Genomic DNA, 24,441 nt, shown 5'->3' on the forward strand with positions numbered 1-24,441 from the left:
TCAGCCTCCCAAATAGCCAGGATTACAGGTGCCTGCTACCACAACTGACTAATTTTTGTATTTTTAGTAGAGACAGGGTTTCACCATGTTGGCCAGGCTGGTCTCTAACTCCTGACCTCAGGTGATCTGCCTGTCTCGGCCCCCCAAAGTGCTGGAATTACAGGTGTGAGCCACCATGCCCAGCCACGACTCTATTTCTTGATTAAATTGATGATATTAATGTATTTATTGTGTCACTATTCAATAATCTCCTTTCTAATTACTTATCCCTTTACTAAAACTGTACCATTGATAATATTAACTATCATTTAAAAAATTTTCTTAATGTAATTCTGATTTTGCACTAACTTGATTTTCCTTATATCTAATCTTTCTCTGACTGCTCATTCTCTGTTTATATTGATACTCCCTAGACATTCTACCAGCACCTTAATAATGGCACTTTTCAAGTTATTTTGGGAAAGTGAGAGTGAGAGAAGAAAAGAGAGAAGAATGAGAAAGAGAGAGAGAAGAAAGACTTTTTCAGAGGAGACTATTAACTGCTCCCCAGGGTCTAATAATCCAATCTAGTCTGGTAACACCCTCTCCTACCTCCAGACTCAATCATTGAAATAACCGTAAGTGAAAATGAAAAAATTAAAACAGAAATACTGGATATCTGTTAGGTTCTTACAAAAACATACCCACTTCCATAGCTCTCTCTTGCTGTTAAGAACTTTGCATTTCTTCCCAATCAGCAAGAAATAAAATTAGAATTGCTTTTTAATTCCCTTTAATCTTCGACATCAGATAAAATGCTGAGTTATGGAAACTCTCCTGCTGAGCAGCTTCTTACTTGACTTCAACACTTCCTTTTCTTTGCTATTGCAACAAGTGTTAAATACCTTTATGGTCTCTCATAAAGATCATGTAATAGCATCCTTAAATTTCTCTCTACTTTTCATCCCTCCCTGCTTGAATCCATCTTAAATATTATGAATGTCTTGTCAATCAAATACTCTGTTCAAAAGTCCTTCACGGTCTCTATGCTATCTTTAGAATAACACAGAAGGACAATGTCTAGTATTAAAATCTTCCACCAACATGTCCCAGCTTGATCTCCTGCTGTTCTCTAAGGAACATAAATGTCGGCAAACTGATTCCATACATCCCTGCTCTTAGCTGCTTAATCAAAGTATTCTCCTTGCCTAAATGATTTGTAACTTTTCATTCCCTCATGTAAAATCGCATTAAGCCTTTAGTTGGTGTTTTGGGGATAAATCTCATACTGCTTTTATTATGGGATGGTCACCAGTTCCTCTTGTGACATATAAATATATATTTTTTCAAAATATATCATATCTGATGTTTGGATAATTATTTCAATCATATAAACATTCAAGTATTAGAATTTGATTGAAATAATATTCAGTCGTAAAGATTCTAATGTGACTCGAATATTTCAATCATAATTATTATTTAGATAATTATGTCAAATAAAATTATTGAATATCATGTGTATGATGTTGAAGTACACCAAGTTCCAGTTCTGCTAATGATAATGTATCTTATATTGGACAAATCTTTCAAAGAAAATAATGATAAACTATATATATGTGTATCTGTATATTTATTTATTTTTTAAAAAAACTGCTTGAAAGAACTGGAGATCAATTAAGAATAGACAAAGACTAGACAGATTTTCACTTGAGGAAACCCCTTACTTCATGTGGAAAAGAATGGCTAGAACCAAGCAGAAAAGTGAGGGGTGATATCTGGAAGGTATGGTATGTACCCTTACAAATTATCTTCAAAATCCCTGTCCGACACCTGAACTGTATGTGCAAGCAAATAAAAGGCAGTGACTGGAAAGGTGAAAAAGGTGGCTACTGCCCATTGTAAGTTTACATGGGCTAATACACCTTTCAAGTAAATGGTGTTCTGTATGGGACAGCCAATGGGGTGAGCTTAATAGCACATTGGAGATGTCAGGAGAAAGAGTACATTAATTTGAATATAAATCAATTGAATTTTTCCGATCTGAAAAGTAGAGAAAAAAAAGTTGAATAAAAATGCACTGTATGTCTTAGGTCAATGCCTGGAAGTATAACAAATATATATATATTTATTATATATATACAATTATATGTATGCATATATATTTTTATATATATACCATATGTAATATATATATTTTGAAATCTCTGAAGGAGAGGCATGGGTAAATGGAGAGATATTATTTCAAGAAATAATGGCCAAAATTTGCCAAATTAGATGGAAAAAATAACATTATGTATCCAAGAATTTCAGTATCCTAAGAAATATAGATACTGAACCCTCCTACTCCTACACACCTGAAGTCACACTACAGAAACTGTTGAAAAGCAATGGTAAAGACAAAATCCTAAAAGATAAAGCTATTTTAAAAAGAAAATATCAGTAGGAATAAAGCTTTACTTTATATTAGAAAGAGATTAGAAGACAAAGCAGTTTTGAGATGCTGAAAGAAAAAACCAAAACAAAACAAAACAACTATTAACCCAGAATTCTATAAAACATAAGCATCTTCAAATAAATGAAACTGATTTTGTGCTAGCAGATTTGCACCACAAGAGGTATATATTCTGACTGTGTATACATACACACATGTATATACATATGTATACTTTGTATGTTTGCATACATGTATATATTCTGACCTTGTAGTGGCCTGATTTACCTTCTACCTCTGTCTAAAGTTCTTCTATTATATCATCTACATTGTTTCTTTAAAATAATTCAATAAATACTTTATGATGTATTCGTGCATGTTACTTAATTTAATCTACAACTAGGGGTGGTTAATTAACATTTAAAATATGCTAATCATAAACTCTCCCTACATAGATAGTTAACAGCTGAAGTAGTTAAATCACAGGCAATCTCCAGGAGCAGCTATTAAGAACTTCAAATACTTTGAATTATATTTGCACCTGAGTGTTAACTAGTATAAGGAATATCAGAAATAATATTTTAGTAGTGAAATGGTGTTTTTTATGTGGTGGCTTGAAATATTAATATTTTATGGCCACTGCTGGTCTTTGATAAGTGGAATATAAGAATCATGAGTCTAGCTGCTTAACAACAACAGAGTATCTAGACCTCTATTTTATCTGTGCCTTGTCGTAATGTAGGACTCTGCCTTCCAATGTAGATGAAAAATAATAGATTGTATATGAGCATATCGTTTCATATGCTTCGAGGTCAAATGGTGATATAGAGTGCTTCAAAATGTACCTAAAATTAATGAGAGTTGGGATTCGCTCAGCTTACAGGAATGGGTTATATGACTTATCTTTGAGCCTGCTTGCTGGTAAATATTACATGTGTGGCAGGATTCAGTTGGGATTTGCTTTTATTATGCAGTATCACCTAGTGGCAAAATCTTAGCGGAAGAGATGTATAATGGTACCAAGTAATATTTATCTTAACTCTGTTTGAAATCTTCCCTTCTCCTGTATTCCCTACCTCACCTGACTATGAGAAAGTAATTACAGAATCGAAAACTCTTTGCATGTTCCTTGTAAAATATTATATTTATATAAATTATATATATATACACACCTACACACACACATACATATATATATTTTCCAGGGTGGCAGTTAAACTAATGAAAATATTAATATAATAAAGAACACAGTTTGATATTAAGAGATGTTCTTAAGTGGGCAAATTAAGCAAATAAAATTGTTCAGTGAATGAGTACATAGAGAATTAATTGGTTCACAGATTTTGTACCCGACAGTAATTTTAAAGACCCAGAAAGATTATTTCTCTGTCTCAAGCAAACTGATTCAGTACATCACAAATGCTTTTATCTTTCTTGGGAAGAAATGCTACAGTCTTTCTCTGAGAACAAGGCTGTCTTAAGCATTATTTTTATTGATAGCAATGAATAAAACATCTTACCTCCAAATGATATCCGACTCTGATAAAGGCACAAAGTGGCTCAAAACCGCCAGTACTACAGGTCAGAAGGTGTGTCTTATTATAGTGATGCAAAACCCGAACATAATTTGCACATTCACCCTAAAGCAGGAAGAAAAAGAAAACAATCTATGGGTATAATAAACATGCTTAGCCTTTGTGATTTTTGTTTTTCCTAGCCCTAGAAATCTCATGTTTCACCACACATTTCTGTTGAGTGAAGGAGGCAAGAGGTGTAGATAAAAAGAGGACAAGAACTTGGAAAAGGAACTGGGGTGACTGAAACATATTTAAGCTAGCAGTGATGAATAAATTACATTTTATAATTAGAGTGCATTATTTTTCATGTATTCTAGTTTGCAATTGAGGAATAAAAAAGCACTATTCAGAAATGTTTTCACATGTAAAAATTTGCATGGCAATATGTTCCACCAACTAACTTATTCCCAATGCTGTTTTTTAAGTACAGTATAAACAATGAATCAGCATAAAGTCATTAAAACTAATAATTAGAAAAAGCATAGTTATTCATATACAAACATGCAGTCTTCCCCCCGCCCCCAAACCATAGGGTCTCACTCAGTTGCCCAGGCTGGAATGTAGTTGTGTGACCTCGGCTCACTGTGGCCTTGCCTTCCAGGGATCAAGTAATCCTCCTACCTCAGTCTCTGGAGTAGTTGGAACTACAGGCATGTGCCACCATGCCCAGCTGATCTTTTTGTATCTTTTGTTGAGATGGGGTTGTTCAATGTTGCTCAGGCTAGTCTCAAACTCTTGGGCTCAAGCCATCTGCCTGTCTCAGCCTCCCAAAACATGAAGTCTTTAGAGCAAACAAAATGTTAATGTTTTGGAAAGTAAGTCTTATATTCTCATACTCACAAATTCACATAAAGCACTTTCAGAGAGAATTTTTAAACAATAAAAATAACATTTTAAGATTATGATAAGATTACTATATTTGTTGTAAGACTATAAGACTATGATAAAATTACTGTATTACTATATATTATATATATTACATACTGTTGTGACTGACACAATAGTATGTATATTTATTTCTTCAAGGTATATTTATTTCTTCACAGGTATATTTATTTCTTCAAGTTTGCATTCACATGTTATGTTATTTTTTGGGCGATCCATATATTTGGTAGAATCTCATCATTCAGGCATGGTGAAAATATCTGTAGTTTATTTCTATAAGCACCTGCTTTTCCTTCCTTGACTCACCGTCACATCTGAGAGTGAGCCTATGAGTCCATATTTTGGCTCAGCTGAACTTAGATTGACATGGCCTAAGAGTATGTTGAATTAGTCAGCATGATGCCATGGGCTAAGGCAACAGGAACGTGCTGACTCACTCCTTGGCTGTGACCCAGCTGCTACAGAGAATGAGGAGTTGGTATAATGTGTGTTAGTCATTTATAGAGTATTCTTTTTTCTTACTAAAAAAAAAAAAAGATAATTTCACTTTCACAGGCAGATGTCCAGGCCTTCCTCCAGGATGCATTTGTGTCAGGAGATCAGCTAGCCACTCCCTGCAAGTGAAAGTCCTATCAGGGACGTCTTAGTGTGTTAGGGACTGTGTCGGGGATGCTGATGCACATTTTGCCACTCACACACAGCAGGGAGACTACAGAAAGAGAGAATATTGCTTCTTAAAATAGAAGAGATCCTGAAAACATTTAGGAATAGATAAAATGCGTTTTTTGCCTCTCAAACTTTTCGTTCTTTTTTTGTTTCTTCATTCATTTCTAATTTGCTAAACAACATAAGGTGAAATCTCACAAAGAATGTGCTTAACTGTTCCCAGAAAAAATGACCTGCAATTATTTTTCTGCCAGATACGTGGGAAATCAGCATTAGCGTAAGGAATTTATAAACACAGGTTGATTAAGATATTAAAAAACAAAATAAAAGCCAAAATCTCAATGGCATTTCTGCTTTCTTTAACTCTGCATTGAAATTAATTTTACATAATTGTGTGTTTTATATGCATATATATACTTTCTTCATGAACCAAATTGCATACATGCTTTTTTTTATAAGAGCAAATAAAAATTCAGTGATTCAGTTCTTTGTGGTTGACTAGTGATATAATTGATGATTTGTTTAATTTACAATGAATAATACTTACCACATCTTTTCCTTTCATCATGCATTCTTCTATTTTTAGAGCTGTATTAGGCCAGTGTATCTAAAACAAAAGATAAAGTACTATTATGGCCACTGCATATAAAAATAAACCACACTGAAAACCATTTCACTTTCTTTTACAGTTCAAAACATTTCCATTTTGTTCTATTTTCTGGGGCTTTATTTTATTCGTGTTATCTCAGGGCTTTTACTCTATGATAAATCTTTTAAAAAAAAAAAAAAAAAGTCTTTTTGAAGGCTCACCTCAAGTCTTGACCCTTCAGAGATCAGCCATGACTTAACCAACCCTTTCCCATGTTAAACCTGACTGCTCCTCCAAATTCAGGGACTTCCTGCAGTTTCTTGTGTTTTTACTACTTACCACAATGTATCACCCAGTAATACACCACACTGTGTCTTTTTTTTTTTTTTTTTTTGAGACAGAGTCTCACTCTGTCACCCAGGCTGGAGTGCAGTGGCAGGATCTTAGCTCACTGAAACCCCCGCCTCCCAGGTTCAAGCAATTCTCCTGCCTCAACCTCCTAAGTAGCTGGGATTACAGGCACATGCCACCGTGCCTGGCTAATTTTTGTATTTTTAGTAGAGATGGGGGTTTCACCATGTTGATAGGCCCGGCGCCGTGGCTCATGCCTGTAATCCTAGCACTTTGGGAGGCTGAGGCCGGCGGATCACAAGGTCTTTGATTATTTTTTTAAAAACACCGTTTAACTCTACCAGGTTCCAGCGGGATTTCAGAAAGTTTGCATTGTATTTTAAGTTTGTTGGTTTATTCTCTAATAAGAAGAATACGTCAAATCTTTCTTTTTCACCTCTAATAGTATCTAGCACTTTGCTGAGACCATAGGCAGAAATCAATTAAATTTGTTAACTGGTTCCACACTTTTCTAATTGCAAAACTTAATTTATTTTTTTGAAACAAATTGTTTTCTTTATCACTTTTTCCTTATCTTTTCTCAGACTCCTTTTGGCCCTCTTTTTGCTTACTCTATAAAATTGTACTATGTGTCAAGCATTGTTAAGAACTTTATTTTTTCCCTCTTTTGCTTTATCAACTTATGTGCAGAGGTTTGGGTTTGTTATACTACTAAATTCATGATTCGTTTTCATCACACTCTTAAAAGGTCCCTCTTTTATTTTGGTCAATTATTTATTTCCTTTTCCCCACTCCATGTCTTACTTCCATCTCCCCAGGAGGCAACTATTGTATCCTCTTACCAGGTATCTTATTTGTTTGTATGTATTCTTATAAAGCGTATATTTTTTTTGTGCATATATTTCTAATTTGTGTAAATAGTATTGAATTTAAATCTCATCTCTTTCCTACCTTTTTGACTAAGAACTGGGGTTTTGAGGTCCCTCGGTAGTCCTATGCACACAAATAGCCTGCTGTTTCTGAATGTTTTGTAATGTTAAGGTGTGGAAACCCCACATTTTCTTATCAACTCTCCCAGTGATGGATGCCCAGATTGCTTCCAAGTCTCTATCACATCAAATTGTTACCTTATTGTACATGCCCTTTTCAGATCTGTGTAGGAATATCGTTGGTATGTGTACCCAAGAGAAGAATCACTGGATCTTAGGGCAAGTAAGTATTGCATCTGTGAGTGTAGTACCAGATTTCTCTCCAAAATGACTACAGGTCTATACCAGCAATCCATACCCCCATACCCTCACTTGGCATTATCAGCTTTTCCAATTTTTGTGCCAAGTGCTTTAAATACAATATGTAATTTAATCCTTACCATAACTTTATCAAAGAGATGCTTTTAGGGAGATTCTTTTAAAAATTCATATTTATCTGTGCAAACCCACATCGCAATAAATCTATGGGTTTATTGCAGATAAAACAAAGGAATATGATCCATTTGAGTAACTGCAGCAATTGCTCAGTTCCCAAAACTATTTTGTGCCTCAAGAGCTTAAATCTCCTAATTAATATTGTTTATCCCCACATCTGCTGGATCAATCACTTTTACTCACCAAAATGAAGAAGCTTAGTCCACCTCCTTTTTTTTTTTTTTTTTTTTTTTTTTGAGACGGAGTTTTACTCTTGTTACCCAGGCTGGAGTGCAATGGCGCGATCTCGGATCACCACAACCTCCACGTCCTGGGTTCAGGCAATTCTCCTGCCTCAGCCTCCTGAGTAGCTGGGATTACAGGCACGCGCCACCATGCCCAGCTAATTTTTATATTTTTAGTAGAGACGGGGTTTCACCATGTTGACCGGGATGGTCTCGATCTCTTGACCTCGTGATCCACCCGCCTCGGCCTCCCAAAGTGCTGGGATTACAGGCTTGAGCCACCGCGCCCGGCCAGTCCACCTCCTTTTTTAAGTTTTCCCAGAATTCCAGGGGAGCAGCATCTCATGCTACTGTATCAATTTCATGGGCTCGCCTGGTCAGATGATGATGGATTTTATCTTTGAGGGATGTTGGTTCTCACCAAAACACTATACAGTTTGTACTTAATTGCCTCCATTGAAGCCACGTGATATGATTAGTCTATGTGTCCCCAGCCAAATCTCATCTTGAATTTTATCCCCATAATTCCCATTTATCAAGAGAGAAACCAGGTGGAGGTAACTGAATCATGGAAGCAGTTTCCCCATGCCATTCTCGTGTGAGTGAGCGAGTTCTCACAAGATCTGATGGTTTCCCAAGCGGCTCTTCCCCTTGGCTCAGCACTTCTCCTTCCTGCTACCTTGTGCAGAAGGTGCCCAGCTTCCCCTTCACCTTCCACCACGAGTGTATGTTTTCTGAGGCCTCCCTGCTCATACTGAACTATGAGTCAATTAAACATCTCTCCGTTATAAATTATCCAATATCAGTAGTTCTTTATAGCAGTATGAAAATGGACTAATACACCAGGCTACCTAAGAATTTTTCTGATTCCCTTCTCTTTTGTAGGAAATCACTTTTCATTGTCAAGTTAACATTTTGGTGAAGGAGTTAAAATAGCACAGACAAGTAGCATGGGCCTCTCAAGATATTAACATCTTTACAAACCACATCTTTCTCCTCAGGATGCTTAAGAGTCTTCAGAGGCCTTGGTTGAGACGGATTCAGGTACAGCCTTTTCCAGTCCAGCGTCAATGTTTACTGTTGTTAGACTGTATTGCTAGGCCTAAGACAGTAAGACAGACTCCTCCTGTATATAGCAGTTTGTTTGTTCCCTTAAAGTCTCTATTATCTTAAGCCTCCCCTTCCTCTATCCATCACCATCCCAGCTTATGCTCTGTCAGCCTGGAAAGACATTCTGATTATAGAACAAAATATTAGATGTTTCTGATGGGTGGTATTTTTTTATTTAGTGTCAAATTATAATTAAAGTTAGGACCCAATGTTTAAAAATTTAAAAATCTTGCCTACAAATTCACATTTCTGATTTCCCTAGAAAAATATAAAGAAATGCAACACTAGGCATGCATTCCTGTGTGGCAACATTCCTCTGGAGTTGAAATGGGACAGATATTCTGATTTGCTTCAGACTTTTGTTTTACATGATTCCTATAGGCATTTTAGTTTCTAAAATCTGACATTTATGTTTGAATCCTAAATATGTTTAAGACTTAAGCTTTTTTTTAGGACAGGTGTAGTGGCTTATGCCTGTAATCTCAGCTCTTTGGGAGGCCAAGGAGGGTGGATTATCTGAGGTCAGGAGTTCAAGACCAGCCTGACCAACATGGTGAAACCCTGTATCTACTAAAAATACAAAAACTAGCCAGGCATGGTGCTGTGCACCCTTAGTCCCAGCTCTCTGGGAGGCTGAGGCAAAAGAATTGCTTGAGCCCAGAAAACAGAGGTTGCAGTGAGCCAAGATCCCACCACTGCACTCCAGCCTGGGTGACAGAGTGAGACTCTTTCTCAGTTAAAAAAAAAAAAAAAAGACAAGCTTTTTTTTTTTAAAGTCATGCCCCATAAAATATCAGGTAAGGCATTTATATCCCAGAATTTGAAGAGCCTTGTCACTTAACTTATATATTATATAGCCAAATTCAATTTCTGATAACGAGTAATACTTATAAAAGTGGTGACAATAGCATTTTATAATGATTAATGCTATATGATTTAATTTATGATCTTAGAAATAAGCACTCTATGGTTTGAATTATAGGTATAAAATATTACATTGATATTCTTATTCATTGGTGCAATGAGCCCCAAACGGTTTTTACCAACAATATTTAACATCAGGTATTCTTTAACTTCCACAGTGCAGTGTATAAACTTTTAAAGGAAAACACAGTTTTGGCATATAAACTTTAAGTGAAAACACAGTTTTGGTTTTGATGTTGCAACACAAGAAAAGATAAACAGAAAAAAAGGTGATATGAAAGAAAACCAACCCTAAAGCAGAAAGCACACACACAAAATCCTAGAATAGATGTTGATGTTAGCAATGACTCCATCTGTGGGCCATGTATGATTTGGGAAAGATACTGGTCAGTGTCAGGTTACAGTGCAGCCTTGCATGAGTCTGAGGAGAGTTGCTGACCCCACAATAGGGCGAATCCTAGAAGTGAAGCTACAGAGTTTATAAACTTTACCTGATCTATTATTTTGAAAAACCATTCTTGCAGTGAACACTGAGGGATAGATTCTAAGAAATAATTTCTAAGATCCATTCTAATTTGAGATTTAATTTGATTGGGAATTATTAGTTTACTGTGGATGTATAAATTATTCAAATGGACATGGTAGAACATTTGCATGTACATACAGACTATATATACAAATACATATATTTTATTTATATAATAAAATACAAGTTCATTTTAGGATCATCTATCAGGAAAGATTTTCATTACTAATTCCCTTCTCAATATGATGAGATTAGATAATACCTCTTCCATAATTCAGAATAATGCATTATGTTCATAACATAACTCACGACATACAGGGCTCTGCTTCTTTTTACAATATTAGCATCCCTTCTTATTCATTTTTCATTATTATGTAAAATGAAGACTTCTTTAAACTTAGTTTTACAACATATTAATCTGTAGTCCCTTAAATAATAGCCTCATGATAATCATTTCCAGTTAGACACACTGTGTAGGGGTTAATTCTCTATAGCATTTCTATACATCTTTTGACAGCTTTTGTTCCAGATTATCTTTTCAAATAATCTGAAAAGAAGGAGATAGAATCTCCCTCCAGGGCAAATGGAAAATTTATTTCCTGACCAGTATAGTAAAGATTATATCTTTCTCTAGACAAAGTTTAGACAGTTTTGCTAACAGCCCCCCTATAGGATTGGGAGTTTCCTAAGCTTGGGGTCCCTCGGATGTGACACATATCCACTGAGTTCAGTGTCTACCTAGGCTGCCAGGCATCACCCCCTGCAGGACTGGACGGACAAGGACACTGATGGAAACATGAAGCTCTTGCTGCCTGCTGTGCCATGAGTAATAGAGTCTTTTGTCTCTGACCCAAGCATCTAACGTTTTCTGACAGCATCTATGAAACTGTGACAGCCTAACTGTGACAGTCTTGAGAATGAGATAAAATCTCAGACCCTTCACAGTTTTTGTCACAAAGATAAGATATTATGTGATGGTGAAGACAATAATGCCTTTTCTAGGATTGCCAGAACGTGCATTGTTCATAGCAACAAAACTAATAATGGCAATTGCTGAAAGAATAACAAAACTATTCTTGCAGGCACATTTCCCAAAGAGTTTCACAACAAAATCTTTGCTTACATTTTTTCAACAGATAGTATTTCTGATTCCTTTGATCTCTCATAGTGTTCTTAGTTTCTCTATCTAGAACAACAAAGATTTGTGTACTTAATTTTAGCTCTCTTACTAGGCTATAAATTATAGAGGGCAAGGCAGTGACTTACTTCTGTCTCCCTACCAGTGCCTATCTGAAATAATGCCTTAAGCACAGTCTCTGCTTTTCAATTTCTGTTGATTGGCTTGTATCAGTCAATATGCCTTTTATTACATTCTTAGTAAAGTCAATGCGTCAAAGGAGATTACAGCAAAGTTTGAGAGATCAGGTTCGTTGACATGAAAATGCTGTAACGTGCTAAATGAATAAAACAAGTAAAATTTTCCAGTTTAATCAGGAAGAAAATATTGTAGGATGTTAGCAATAATCAAAGCTCTGAAAGACTTGTAGGATTTCTGAGGAAAGATAAACAGACGTTGAACAGATCACTCTGAGTAGATGGAAGAGAGACAGAAGAGAAATATGAACACTCTCCACAGTAAAGTTCAACACATCGGGACCCTCCAAAGGAACAATAGAAATGTAGGATTACAAAAGTTTTGTTGTTGTTTTGGTTTATTTGGTATTTTAAAACAGTTTAATAGGCTCAGGACTGCATCCAGACATTAATTCAGGTGACAATATCTGGCCAAGAAAGACCCCACTGGAAATGGAAAGTTATTTTTTAAAGCCATCATGTAAAAATGTTCTGCCAAGCTAGTAAGGGAAATAATTTTCTTCATTTGCTTTGGCAGTCAGGACGCCTTTTGGTTCTGCTCCAGAGTTTAGCATCAACAAAAACCCATAAAATTAAGCTATTTGTTCTGCACAAAACACTTTTAAAGGCAGTTAAACAACAGGGTGTAATGTGATTTCCAAAATCTCTGTACCGAAAAGGACACAAAAAGCAAAAGGTTAAATACACATCATTTCATCACAATACCCCTACAATATAATTTAATCATTCCACTGCAAATTAACAAGCCATTTACTGTTCCTGCATATCTCAACAGAGAAAAATAAAATAAAGTATAAATTAAATTACAAAGTAATTTTTTTCTGGACTCCCTATTGAGTCACATAATTATACCAGAATTAAGGATTTAACAGCTGATTATTAAAAGATGTTATGACATTCAGATTTCAGAGAGCTCAAACAAACTAATGAATAAGAAATAATTTTTAACTGTCTAAAAATTAGATTATCTTTTTATTTTAAAAGAATAAATAAAACAACCCAGTTAATATGTCTGTCTTCATAGGATACATTTAAGTGACTAAGACTCTATGATTTTATCTTATACTCTCTTCCTATTATTCTAATGAAAAATGTTTGCCTGTATTTGGGGTTTTCTTTCTATATTTACATCTATGTATGGCACCAGTGTCCATCAATGTACATCTTAATTATAGATCCTATGAATATTATTAAAAACATGAAAGTATATTTTGAATATAACACATTAAAATCTTAATGGGTTTATAAATGATAATCTTTCACCTGACACACATTATCTGTCACAGTGTTTACGCCTTTATACTTAATTATGATGACTGTCATTATTCAAGTAGTTTATATGCTAGAATTATAATCTTTTGAACTATAGACAAAATTTGTACTTTAAAAGCTTATTCTCCTAAGCATTTGAATTAGAAAAATATGATAACTACACACAAACATTTGTAGCCTGATGCATGGCCTTTTGCATAAATAAAATTTACTCATTTGATATCATTAATGTGAAATACCATCTGACATTTATATTGAAATTGTACACGAATGCCTTTCTTCTCAATAAAAAATTGAATTCTAAAATACAAGAACTTTTTTCACTTTTGATACAATAAAATTGAATAAATGAGAAAAACATAAATATTTTTATAATCAGAATTATCTAACAGAACTGTAATATCTATAGATATTCAAAATAGGATATGTAATTTTAGCTTTAAATTACAGTAATGATAATAATTTTAGAAAAACAAGCTGAAATTTAGAAAGAGAAAAACTATAGATCAAAGTTTCTAAAACTGAAAGTTTACTAAATATGAAATATTCTATGAGTTGCCTAAAATATGGCTTATATATATAAACATATTCATTTTTATCTTTTCATGAAATAGAAAAAAAGAAAATAAAATTTTATACATTAAACAAGTATTCATATCTTCCAAAGAATAATTTTGATTTATTTTTTAGGAAGTCTTAGTAATTATCAAATGTGTACAGATTGCAAGGGGCTATTCAGACAGAACATAGACAGGCTGATCTGTTACCTGTGATTGAATACTGGAGTCTCCTGGAGCTCTCAACCCTTACTATAATAAGTAAACAAAGGGTGTACAGTTACATCTAATATCAGTCAGTGGTTCTTCTCTATTACTGTCACCAGCAACTAATTGTTCTACTAGTCCTTAACCATTACTAAGGTAAAGTGTAACCATGCAAAGGGAGTAAGAGCCAAGGGGAAAGAAACACCTCATAACAAAAGGCGGAACTAGCAAAACTAATGGCACACTGAAGACTAATTTGGGAGACAGGAAGTTGATCTCAAAGCAGTGACCTGGTTCTCACTAATGGCTTCTAATACAGATGTACCCTGTTTTAAATTCTAACTGCTACTTACTGGCTTCATGGCTCTGTTCTCATTTTGCATCCATTTATTCATCATGCTGCTGCTAAAGTAATCACTAAACTACAATTCTAATTATTTTATGCCCATATTCAGGATCCTCCAGTGACTCCTGCATTGCCTAGAAGGTTCCTTTCAACAGCATTGCAATCAATATTCTTCATGAACTAGTCTGAGCCACATTTCCATTCTTACCTCTTACTGTGTACCCAGTTCCCACTAACATGCTCCCAACCCATCTATTTACTTCATCCAAAAATATTAGTCCTTATTCTGTACTGCTTGAAAATTTCTGTCCTTCCTACCACTACTCTCTCTGTTCCCACTGCCAGTCAAAATTCTATTACTCGAAGTCCAATTTAAATTATATCTTCTCCAGGAACCAGTACTCCAATACTTTCTTAGCATTTTATTTGAACCTTTATTGTCTATTCAAATTGTGTCACCTATGGTGCATGTATATCTACATATCTTCCCTATTATGTTATAAATATTTTAGCGTAGGCACTGTTTTACTCATTTTTTCATACTTCATCTCTCCATATTTGTTTCTGGAACATAGTTAAATAACCCCTAAAAATATGTAATACTTCTATCCCTCACTTTCCATGGTCGCACATTAGAATCATCTAGTTTCAATAATAACAATGATGATAGTAAATATTAAGGTGGTGCTTACTATGTTCCAGGCACTATTCTAGTCACTTAATAACTCACTTTATCTTCTCGCAAAAGCTACGAGAAACATACTATGGTTATCTGTTCTTACAGTTAAGAGAACTGAGAAATAGAACTGTGAACTAATTTACCCAGAATCACTCATCTAATAAGAGGTAGTGTTCAGATGAGAGCCCTAAAAATCTGGCTCTAGAATCCTTGTTCTTTGCTGTTACACTCTGGTCTCTGCTCTCTTCAAAAAGTCCTCTAATATAAATAAATTAAAATAAGTTAAAATAATTTATTTTAAAAAACTAAAATTAACATGTTGGCTTTGTCAAACTTAAAAAATATACAACTGTTGGTCAACTGTACTTTATTCTAGGAATGAAATATTGATCAGAAAGAATGAAGACAAACTTTCAAACAATAAAGAAATACAAACAAATATACTGGATCTAGTGCTTCTTTTTGGTAAACATAAATAAATATGAGGAATATGAATAAGTAAATAAGTTTTGCTCATAGAAAAGAGAAAATGGCAGAAAAATGCTTTCAACATTTTTAGGTGCAATGTGGAAAACCTTACCATGCATAATATTCAGAGGAATTTTATTTTTGGTTAATACTAATTTTAGCTCACTAAATAATATTATCACAATCACTATTTTAAAATGCTATTACAGGCCAGGCGCAGTGGCTCACACCCGTAATCATAGCACTTTGGGAGGCCGAAGTGGGTAGATCACCTGATGTCTGGAGTTTGAGACCAGCTTGGCCAATATAGTGAAGCTCTATCTCCACTTAAAAAAAAAAAAGTAGCTGAGCATGGTGGTGCATGCTTGTAATCCCAGCTACTTGGGAGGCTAAGGCAGGAGAATCACTTGAACCTGGGAGGCAGAAGTCGCAGTAAGCCAAGATCGTACCACTGCACTCTACCCTAGATGGCAGAGTGAGACTCAGTCTAAAAAAAAGAAAAAAAATTAAAAAAAAGAAAAAAGAAAATGCTATCACACAGTATTAGAATGTTTTAAAGTCACAGGGAATGTTTTCTTATACTTTTTTTTTAAGAATTGTTTGAATTACAGAATAGTTGTGTAAATAGTGAGTTGGCTCTAACAAAATACCAAGATATTTTGTAGTTACTACTCTTGTTTTTGGATTTCCTTAAATATATTTTTGATATAGTGAACATATTCAGTTTTCCATGAATTTATTTTTTAGCTATTTAAAAACTTAATTTTACATAAATCTATTTAAAAATCTTCTTAGATTTAAGTTCAATTAAATTATACCAGCAACTGAAGTTTAAGTAACTATGCACTATGAGGAAATAAAATTTAACTCTGTTGAGTGAAAGCTCCTAACCAGAAAATCTAGTAATAACATAATAAAATGTCATTATCTCTTCTGGTTGCATCTTTAAATTGTAAGAATTATAAATAAATTGTGGGCAGAGGGTGTGAGAAGAAACATATACATTTATTTTCAAATTATCTATTAATAGATTGGATGTTCTTCCTCAATACAGAACTATAATTTAATAATTGATTAGTAAGTGAAAGAAAACTTAATGAGGACTCTTTTAATACAAGAAAAAGGAATAGCAATTTAAACATGAATAGCCATGAATGCCAATGGTTAAAGCCCTATCCCAATCGAAAGACTCTAAAGTTTATAAACACATTTTTTTTAAGAGACAAATGCAGATTTGGGTTGAGTCTATGGTCAATCAAGTGAAAACTGTCTACCAGGATGTTTTGTTTTTCCCTTTCTGAGTATTCTATCCATACAATGCCCTGACATTGTCACATTATGACCAGAAAGTCTCAGATGCTTTAAGTTTTCGCTTAGATAATAGTTTTCCTTAGTTTGGCAAAAGCTCTTTTTGCACTGAAGGGCACTAGAGAAAGCAAAAAGCAATAACATTAGAATACCCACACTTTTTATTTTTTTCAATTTCTTAGAATATTAAATCAGAATTTGATTGAAGTCAGAATTCTAATCTAAGAAGTCTTACATTATCTGGGGATTTTGGAGACTTTTAGATAGAGTAAAATGCAAAAACTATTATTCTCTTTGAGGAGGTGGTTGGTTCTCACATTAGCTAAAGCAAATGGAGTTACTAAGTTGGAAGTTTTAGAGTGAAGAGTATGCTTTAGCATCGGCACAGAGTTTTGCATTTTATAGTGAGTGTTTAGGGTCTTTCATGAATGTTGCAAAGGTACAACAGATCAGAAGTTCATTGGGAAAGAATATTATCACATGGTCTGGCAAATGCAGTGAGTTAAATAATTTATTAAGCAAAACCATTATCAAAAAAAGACTAATACAGTACAATAAGTTTATTAAAGTATAGATTCTTATCTATTTCAAAATTGTATGGGAAAAATTATAAGTGTGATTACTCATATAAGTTCTGATTATTATTTAGAAAACACTTATTTAGTGCCACATATAGGACCAGTATTTCCAGGACCAGCAAGGATACTTAATACCCCAGCATTTCACAACTTTCATGCACATTACAATCACCTGGGAGAGTTTCAAAAAGTACCACTACTTAGTGCTGACATCAGTTTAGAGGTAGAGCCAAGACACAGATATTATTTACACAATCCTCAGGTGTTTACTAATGTGCAGCCAAGGTTACAATTACTGCCACACTGAAACAGGATTCTTACCCTGTTTGCCAGAGGAGAAGTGGGTAGGTGGTGAATAAGTGGTTTGGGATATAAGGGTAAGTAAAAGCCAGACAAAATTAACCTAATTGAAATTAAACAATAAGTAGTTTGAAAGTGATTGTGATAATAAATACAATAAGATTTGCAAGAAAGCAGACAGTGAAGAGATTTATTGGTGGAAGGTGTTCGGATTAGCAATAGACACTTTCATTCTTTCATTACATCTTCAAAGATGAACATAACACAGTGCCTGCTCTTAAGGAGCCATCTTATAAGTAAACTGGCAGCTAAACAACCAATTTTAATACAATATGGGAATCAAAATCAGACCTTGGAATAAGGAAGGGCAAAGAAAACCTCCTCCAAATCTAGGTTAAAGAGAAAGAAAATCGATTTTTAAAAATTGGATATGTTTGAAGGTTATTCCAGGGAAACAGAGTGTGTAAAGATACAGTTACATAAAACAGCAAATAGAAATGGTGTGACTAGAAATGTGTTAGTGTGGACAAGTGGAGATTAGGCTAAGAAGGTAGGTAAGAGTAAATGATGAACTATATTTGCTCAGTTGAGAAATTTATATTTATTTTTAACTCAAAAAATTTAGAATGCTTTCTGGAGCAGGAGGTGTTAGCTGGGGCCTGAAAAAAAAATTCAGGGAATACACCAGCTCAGAAATCAGAAAAAAAAAATTAATTATTGCATTAATCATTAACTTCTAACTGAAATTTAGCATTTCTATCAGATAATATCATATAAATGTAGAAAGCAAACTATAGTAGTAGTAGTAGTATCTGCAGTTTCATTACCAAGAGAAAATATATTTCAATGTTACTTTAGAGTTGTTGCAATTATCTCAAAATATTACAAATACTCATTAATTGGAAATGCAGGTGCTTATGAGTGAGACCTGTTCCTAGGTTTTATTACTTAATATGTTAATAAAGAAGGTACATGTCATCATATCATAAATTGCTATTTTAATATCATAATAGCTATATTTTAAAATATTTATAGTTAAAACCTTATTTTAATATTTTACTTTATAATTCTACATATTTACTTTATGCATTTAAGGGTCTCTTGGTTTTGCCAGACTGCCAAATGAATCCATGACTCACAAGGAAATTAAGCACCCCTACATTTGTTGTTGATTTTGTAGAGAGAAAAAGAAGAAATAATAATGTAGAAAAGATAGAAAACAACGAACCCTTTAGAAGGGACAACAAGCTGGGACCCTGAGCATGGGTTTAAAAAGTGACATTTCATAAAAGACGGGAGTACCGCCAATATAACAAGGAAAGAGGTGGAAAACATCATGCAGAAACAGCAGACTTGGCGATGGAAGACTGAGGAGCAACATGGTCGATGGCTTCTCTTTTCTAAGTGAAGTTAAAATTTAAGGTTATTTATCTTCCCTCAAGAGATCGTCAGCACTAATCCATCATGACATACCCCTGTTGACCACAGTCACCATGGGAAGTCAACAATGAATACTTGGACTCATACATCAGATGGCTCTCTGTACCACACCGAAACCGACCTCACCTTTCCAACACCTCAAACCCTTCTGTAAAATCCTTTGGAATGTCATTAACAAAATCCCTGCAACTTTGATCTTTCTCTCCTCCCCTCAAGTTCCTTTACCTTCTTGGTCTGGTTAAAACCATGTTGTCCCCTGAGAACACTGTTTCTCTGCCAGATATGGCGGTGACTTTTTCTCTAAACCCACATGTGAGGAAAATATTTTCACTGACCACTCTCGTCTCCTCCTCACTAATTTTCCCTCTGTAAACTCACCTACTAAATAAAGATTTAAAATAAAATAATAAAACCCTAGCTGCTTTAAAGTTCATCTGGTCACAACCATACCAACCGTGACCTTCCTCCTTGTAGTCATCTACCATCATCCATTGCTACGTCCTCCTCATTAATTGAATATTTTTTCATCTAGCTTACTGTCCTATTCACAAAGATGATTCATCAACCATCATACTGGCAAGTCAATGCCTGTCCATCTGTTTCAATGACCTGGTCCTCCAAATCAGCCTGAGGCACACACTCTGAGGTTACTTCTGCAGTTCTGCAGTGTAACTTGTCAGAACTGGTCACTGAGCCTTGAAAAATGGGTAGTGGTCATTTTATTTTGCTATCTTCTTAAATATCACCTCCCTAGACAATATTTTCCTGACCACCCTACATTCCTCACCAACCTCTACTGTCTTACCTCTACTAAGTTGTTTTATTTTCCTATAGTATATATTATATCTGGCATTATATTATAATATTTTATTTTACCACTGTATTTTCTAATTTTTATACTCAATGTGTTCTGAAATAATTCTAGGGTTATTAAACTTATGATCAAACAAAGCTAAAATAATTAAAAATAGTATAGCTGCTAAGATAGCAAGGTATTGGTGCAGAGATACATAAATGAATCAAGGGAAGAGTGTTGAGGAATGTGGGAATCTAGCTGAAGAGCAGAATATGTGTAAAAGAGTCTAAGTTCATTGGGAATTCATGCACTGATGGAAGAAGTGGAACTTTGTATAACCACATTGGAAAGCTATTTGGCATTATCTTGACATTAACATATTCTACCACTGGCAACTCTACTCCTGAATATATACACCCTGGATGCTATCCCACATGCATATATCAGAAGAAGTTTACTAGAATGATCGTAGCAACATTGATAAAATGAAAAACTGGAAACCACCCAAATGTCCTTTGACATGGAATGGATAAATAAATTGTGCTATATTCATATGATGGAGCCTATTACACAGAATACATAGTAAATAATAAGAGCTTCTACATACTGCTGTGTGCCAAGCACTGCTTTTGGTACTTTACATAAATTAATTCATTTTTAAGAGAGAAAGAATATTTATCCTTTACAAATAAAGAAATAGAGGCAGGCAGGTGCAGTGGCTTAGCCTGTAATCCCAGCACTTTGAGAGGCCAAGGCAGGTGGATCATGAGGTCAGGAGATGGAGACCATCCTGGCCAACATGGTGAAACCATCTCTACTAAAAATACAAAGAAAACTCGCTGTGTGTGGTGGTGTGTGCCTGTAATCCCAGCTACTCGAGAGGCTGAGGCAGCAGAATTGCTTAAACCCGGGAGGTGAAAGTTGCAGTGAACTGAGAGCATGCCACTGCACTCCAGCCTGACAAGAGAGCAAGACTCTGTCTCAAAAAAAGGAAAAGAAATAGGGGCACAAAGTGATTTAGGAACTTGCCCAATATTATACATGCATAGCCAGGATTTAGACACCAAAATCTGGGTTGTGCTCCCAATTCACTATTCTGCTTCTCAGCTAATAAGGAATGAGTATAGGTAACATAATTAAATATAAGAAATAATATTAATAAAAGAAAATAAAACAAAGGGCAATCCTGGAAGAATGCAACACATTATTGTACATGATTTTTATATAGCTCAAAAGCAGCGACACTAATATACTGTGTAGGGAAACATGTATAGGGAATATATACTGTATAGGAAAATATATAATAAAATCATTTTTTAAAATGAAAACAAGAAAGGGTAGTAATTGCTCCTGGGCAGCAGGATGCATATGGAAGGAAACAGAGAGAAGACGAAGGTAGCTGCCCCTGCAATGGGATTGGTGATATTCTCATTCAGAAGTTGGGTGCTGGGTTCACAAGTATTTATTTTATTATACTTTCTAATATATTTATGTTATGTATATCCTTTTCTCTATGAAATATTATGTTTTAAAAGATATTAAAACAAAGAAATAAATAGAAAGTGAGAAAGTGAAAAAATTAAAGGCTTTGGCTACATTTTCAAGGTGTTTGAAGGAAAGACGTGGCAATCACCAGGTAGATCCTTGGTTAAGGGTATGTGTTTGTGTTTGTGTGTTTGTGTGTGTGTCTCTCTCTGTCTCTCTTTTTTTTTTAGAGAGTGTCTCAGCCGGGCGCAGTGGTTTACACCTGTAATCCCAGCACTTTGGGAGACCAAGGCTGGAGGATCACCTAAGATCGGGAGTTCGAGACCAGCCTGACCAACATGGAGAAAACTCATCCCTACTAAAAATACAAAATTAACCAGGCATGGTGGGGCATGCCTGTAATTTCAGCTATTCAGGAGGTTGAGGAAGGATAATCCCTTGAACCCAGAAGGCGAGGGTTGAGGTGAGCCAAGATCTTAACATTATACTCCAGCCTGAGCTACAAGAGCGAAACTCTGTCTCAAAAAAATGAAATAAAATAAAAAAATTAGTGTCTCACTATGTGGCTCAAGTAATCCTTCTGCCTCAGCCTTCAGAGTAGCTGGGACTATAGGCATGCATCGTATATGTGTCTTCAATAGGAGGGTCTGAATCTTGTTTATAGATAGGTAAGCTAAATTTAAGTGTGGAAAGTTTTCCTTATTATCATGACTGTGGGGAGGGTGCTACTGGCATCTTGTAGGTACAAGCCAGGAATGCAGTTAAACATCCTACGATAAACATAACACTCCCATCCCCAACTATGAATTATCCAAGATGCTAGCAGTACCAAGGTTGAGAAGCTCAGAGACAAAAGCAAAGCAGGAGAGATTTAAAAAAAAAAAAAAATCACAGCAAGAAAACAATTGAGAGAGTAGAATTCAGACGAGACAGGAGAGGTGGGCCCCAAAGCGGACACATTCCATCTTCGGAGCCTGGTGAGCACTGAAGAACTGAACCTTTTCTTAGCTCACTCTTTTAAGCAGAATGTCACAAAGTTGACTGTACTCCTACTCTGCTGCTACTAAAAACAGCCTCCGAGGGCATATTGAGAATTTTATTGGCGATCATTCTAAAGAAAGAGGAAGAACAAGTACAAAATAAGAAATGTAGATGGGGCTGAAGTTACGTCAGCGCTAATGAAGCATCATAAGCCTCCGGACTCCTTCCTGGCCCCTGCCCTTAACTGCAGACCTGAGAGGAGCCTCTGCCATTTTGAAATTTATAAGTTTGAGTTAATTATATTACTTAAAAGTCCCCCCAGTTGTACACATTTTGAGCTCCACAAAATAAGGATTTACCCTGGAGTATAGGGCACTCAATTAAATAGGTTTTATAGCTACTTTCCTTGACATCCTGGCTAGATGGCACCCTGAAGCTCAATAGCCGCATACCACTCTATTTAGTTCCCCAAGATGCAGTTCATAAAGCCTCATCACCCTCCAGGTCTCCTACCCTTATATAGTTTTCACAGGTCATTTCCTCCATGAAAGCCCAGCGTCCTAGTATTAAAGTCCTGAAGGTATAATTAGTCCAAAATAATACATGAGAATGAGTAGGCGATTCAATTTCCCCTGCTCTGAAGAGGAAATCACATTACAATGAGAAGCTGCTCTCTCTTGTTCTTATGGTCCACATAGGAAACAACAGTTCAGGAAAATTGTTATGAAATTTTGTGTACACGAGTCACCTATTTGTAATAAATGTAGCTTCCAGGGAACCACTCCATGAGAGTCATACAATATTTTGGTCCAAGGATGATAATTTAAGAACTACTTCCTCAATGCACAGGTTGTTAATTTTCTGAAATGACAGATCTTTTGTAGATTCTTCTAATATTCACATATTAATTTTAATATGGGGATCGATCTATGATAGCCTTATTTGTGATTCCTAGGTTAGACACTTCACAGGTTAGATGATATGAGAGAGACAGAGAGAAGAAAAAGAAAGAGATAGTGGGAGAGCTAGTTAGGGTTGAAGTAGGAAAGAGATCAACCAAGAAGTGAAAGTAAAACCCATTACATTTGACTGGCAGGAGGTCGTGTGTGTGTGTGTGCGCACGTGTGTGTGTGCATGCGTGTGTGTGCATCTATATTTATATTTTATATATACATGGAGAGAGAGAGAGAAAGAGTGAAAGAGAGCAATTAGTGTACATATGTTTGAAGTCAAAAGAGAACTACAGAGAAAATAAAGACATTAGAAAGAAAGGAAAGATAGGGTGAAAGGCAATATTTGCTTCTGCTTTAACCTGTAACCACTAAAATGACAGAAAAAGACATAATCCAAATAAGCCAAATAAAACTGTAGTGTAGATGCCAAAGAAATATCAGCAACATTTTAAAAACTCTAAAACATATGGGCAAGTGTTGGCACTTTGCACACGAGGAAAAGCGGAAATCTAACTGTGTGCAAGGTGATAGGAGCCAATATGCAAGCTGATTCATAAAAAAAGACTCCAGAAGTTCTCAGAAAATAGAAGCCTAGAGAGTGAGAAGAGGGTTGGGTGTGGATGAAATCAGGAGAAGTGTTTCAAAGTGTGCATAATAAGCAGTAATGCCAAACAATAAGTGGGGAACAATCTGACTTAGAGGAGTCCCAAGAGGACAAGAGGAATCTTGACTTAGAAGAAAGTCAAGAGAAGAATGAAGAGAAGAAAAGTTATAACAGAAATAATGAGTATTCTCTAGAGCTAAAGTCCATGGGGTCCGTGGTAGAAAGGTCCATTGTGTCTCAGTGCAATGGGTGTAAAAGGAGAGATGCTAAGAGACATATGAGAAGGTTTTAAAACACAGATTAAAGAGGTGATTCTAAACACAGGGGTGGTGAAAGACGGGTAACATCCAAAACTTTGAAATTAGAATAGGATTTCTCAGCAGCTATACTAGAAGTTTGGAAACAAT

At 35.2% G+C, this 24,441-nt stretch overlaps 1 protein-coding gene across 1 annotated transcript in view; it reads right to left on the reverse strand.

Annotated features, from left to right (window-relative positions):
- Positions 1-24,441, reverse strand: part of SEMA3E (semaphorin 3E) — a 279,658-nt gene that overhangs the window by 92,983 nt on the left and 162,234 nt on the right. The window contains exons 3-4 of the mRNA XM_012466175.3: positions 6,086-6,145; positions 3,931-4,050 (exon numbers count right to left, since the gene is read on the reverse strand). Coding sequence (XP_012321598.2) covers positions 3,931-4,050; positions 6,086-6,145 — 180 coding nt within the window. The remainder of the gene's footprint in view (positions 1-3,930; positions 4,051-6,085; positions 6,146-24,441) is intronic.

Source organism: Aotus nancymaae, unplaced genomic scaffold (genome assembly GCF_030222135.1).
Source record: "Aotus nancymaae isolate 86718 unplaced genomic scaffold, 86718_ANA_hifiasm-v0.15.2.pri h1tg000002l, whole genome shotgun sequence".
In the NCBI taxonomy this organism is placed as follows: Eukaryota; Metazoa; Chordata; class Mammalia; order Primates; family Aotidae; genus Aotus; species Aotus nancymaae.